General features: G+C 66.5%; 1 protein-coding gene across 1 annotated transcript; it reads left to right on the top strand.

Moving 5' to 3' along the window:
- Positions 1–1,008: 1,008 nt before the first annotated feature.
- On the top strand, positions 1,009–1,493 carry NGA_2069300 (uncharacterized protein; the record flags this gene model as incomplete). Its single annotated transcript, XM_005854717.1, has 1 exon — positions 1,009–1,493. A coding segment is annotated over one exon (485 nt), but the record flags the coding sequence as incomplete, so codon positions are not given.

Below are 1,493 nucleotides of genomic sequence, written 5' to 3'. Positions count from 1 at the left end.
GACGTGCTGGTGCAGGTGGACGGGACGGCCAAGAAGGAGGCTGTCTTTGCGGAGATCAAGGGCGCCATCGACGCGGCCCTGGCCAAGGAAGGGGAGGGAGAGGCTACGGCAGTCCGTGGGACGGCAAGAGTGGCGCCGCCTCGAATCATTATAGCGGGGGCTCCTGCCTCGGGCAAGGGGACGCAGTGCGAGATGCTACAACAGAGGTAGGCCCGTTCAGCAGGCGTCCTATCCCGCGCTGCACACTAAGCTGCCTCGTGCATAGATACAAAATAAAATGAAATAATATTTTCTTGGTGACATGCGCTCCGGATGAGCCTGAGGGCGGGTAGTGGGGGCTGTGGGAGGCCTCGGGACCCCACGGAGCCCGGTATGCCTGTCCCAGAGACGTGCGGGCGAGAGGCGCCTCGAGTGGCCTGTGCCTCCTTCTATGCTCATCTCTATCTGCTTTCTCTCCCCTTCTCTGCCCGCCTTCTTCACTTCTTTTTTCCTTCCCTTCAGGTACGGCGTGGTCCACCTCTCCACGGGGGACATCCTGAGGGCGGCGGTGCGGGACGGGACGCCGCTGGGCGCGGAGGCGAAGGGCTTCATGGACAGAGGGGAGCTGGTGCCGGACACGGTCATCATCGGCGTGGTGAAAGAGAGGTTGGCGGCTCCGGATTGCCAGGAGAAAGGCTGGTTGCTCGACGGCTTCCCGCGAACCAAGGCTCAGGCGCAAGCCCTGGAAAGCCTGGGGGTGGCTCCCAGTGCCTTCGTCCTCCTGAACGTGCCGGACGAGCTGCTGGTGGAGCGGGTGGTGGGCCGCCGCACCGACCCGGCGACGGGGAAGATCTACCACCTCAAGTACAGCCCGCCCCCGCCCGAGGTGCCGAGGGAGCGGCTGGTGCACCGGTCGGACGACACGGAGGAGAAGGTGCAGGTCCGGCTGAGGGCCTTCCATGAGCACTGCGACGCAGTGGCGGGGTGCTACAAGGACGTGCTGGTGCAGGTGGACGGGACGGCCAAGAAGGAGGCTGTCTTTGCGGAGATTGCTCGCGGCCTGGACACGGCCCTGGTCGGCAAAAAGGCGCAGGGCCCCAGGCCGGTGGAAAGCCTCCAGACCGGTCTCTCCTTAGCCGCCTTTATCGCGCTGGATGCCGCCCTGCGCCGCCTCTTCCTGGCCCGGGGCCTCGCCTTCCCCTCCCCCCTCGCCGGCATGCTCGGTCTCTTCGCCCTCCTCCTCGCCACGGGCGCCGGGACGACGGCGGCGGGGCCGCTTCTCTACCGCGTGCTCAAGCCGGGCACGGACCTTCTGACCCGCTGGCTGGCCGTTTTCTTCGTCCCTACTCTCGTCCTCCTTCCGCTCTCCGCCGGCTCCCTCGCCCCCTCCCTCGCCCTCCGCCTGGGCGCCGTCCTGGTCCTCGGTTTCGAAGCCTCGCTATTGACCACGGCCAAGCTCGCCGACCTGCTCACGTCCAAAAACGACGTAGCCGTCTCCTCCCCCCCCCCAACCT

Source organism: Nannochloropsis gaditana (assembly GCF_000240725.1).
Source record: "Nannochloropsis gaditana CCMP526 unplaced genomic scaffold scaffold409, whole genome shotgun sequence".
Classification (NCBI taxonomy): Eukaryota; class Eustigmatophyceae; order Eustigmatales; family Monodopsidaceae; genus Microchloropsis; species Microchloropsis gaditana.
Note: the sequence above shows the minus strand (reverse complement) of the source record. Positions and strands in the feature narration are given on the sequence as shown.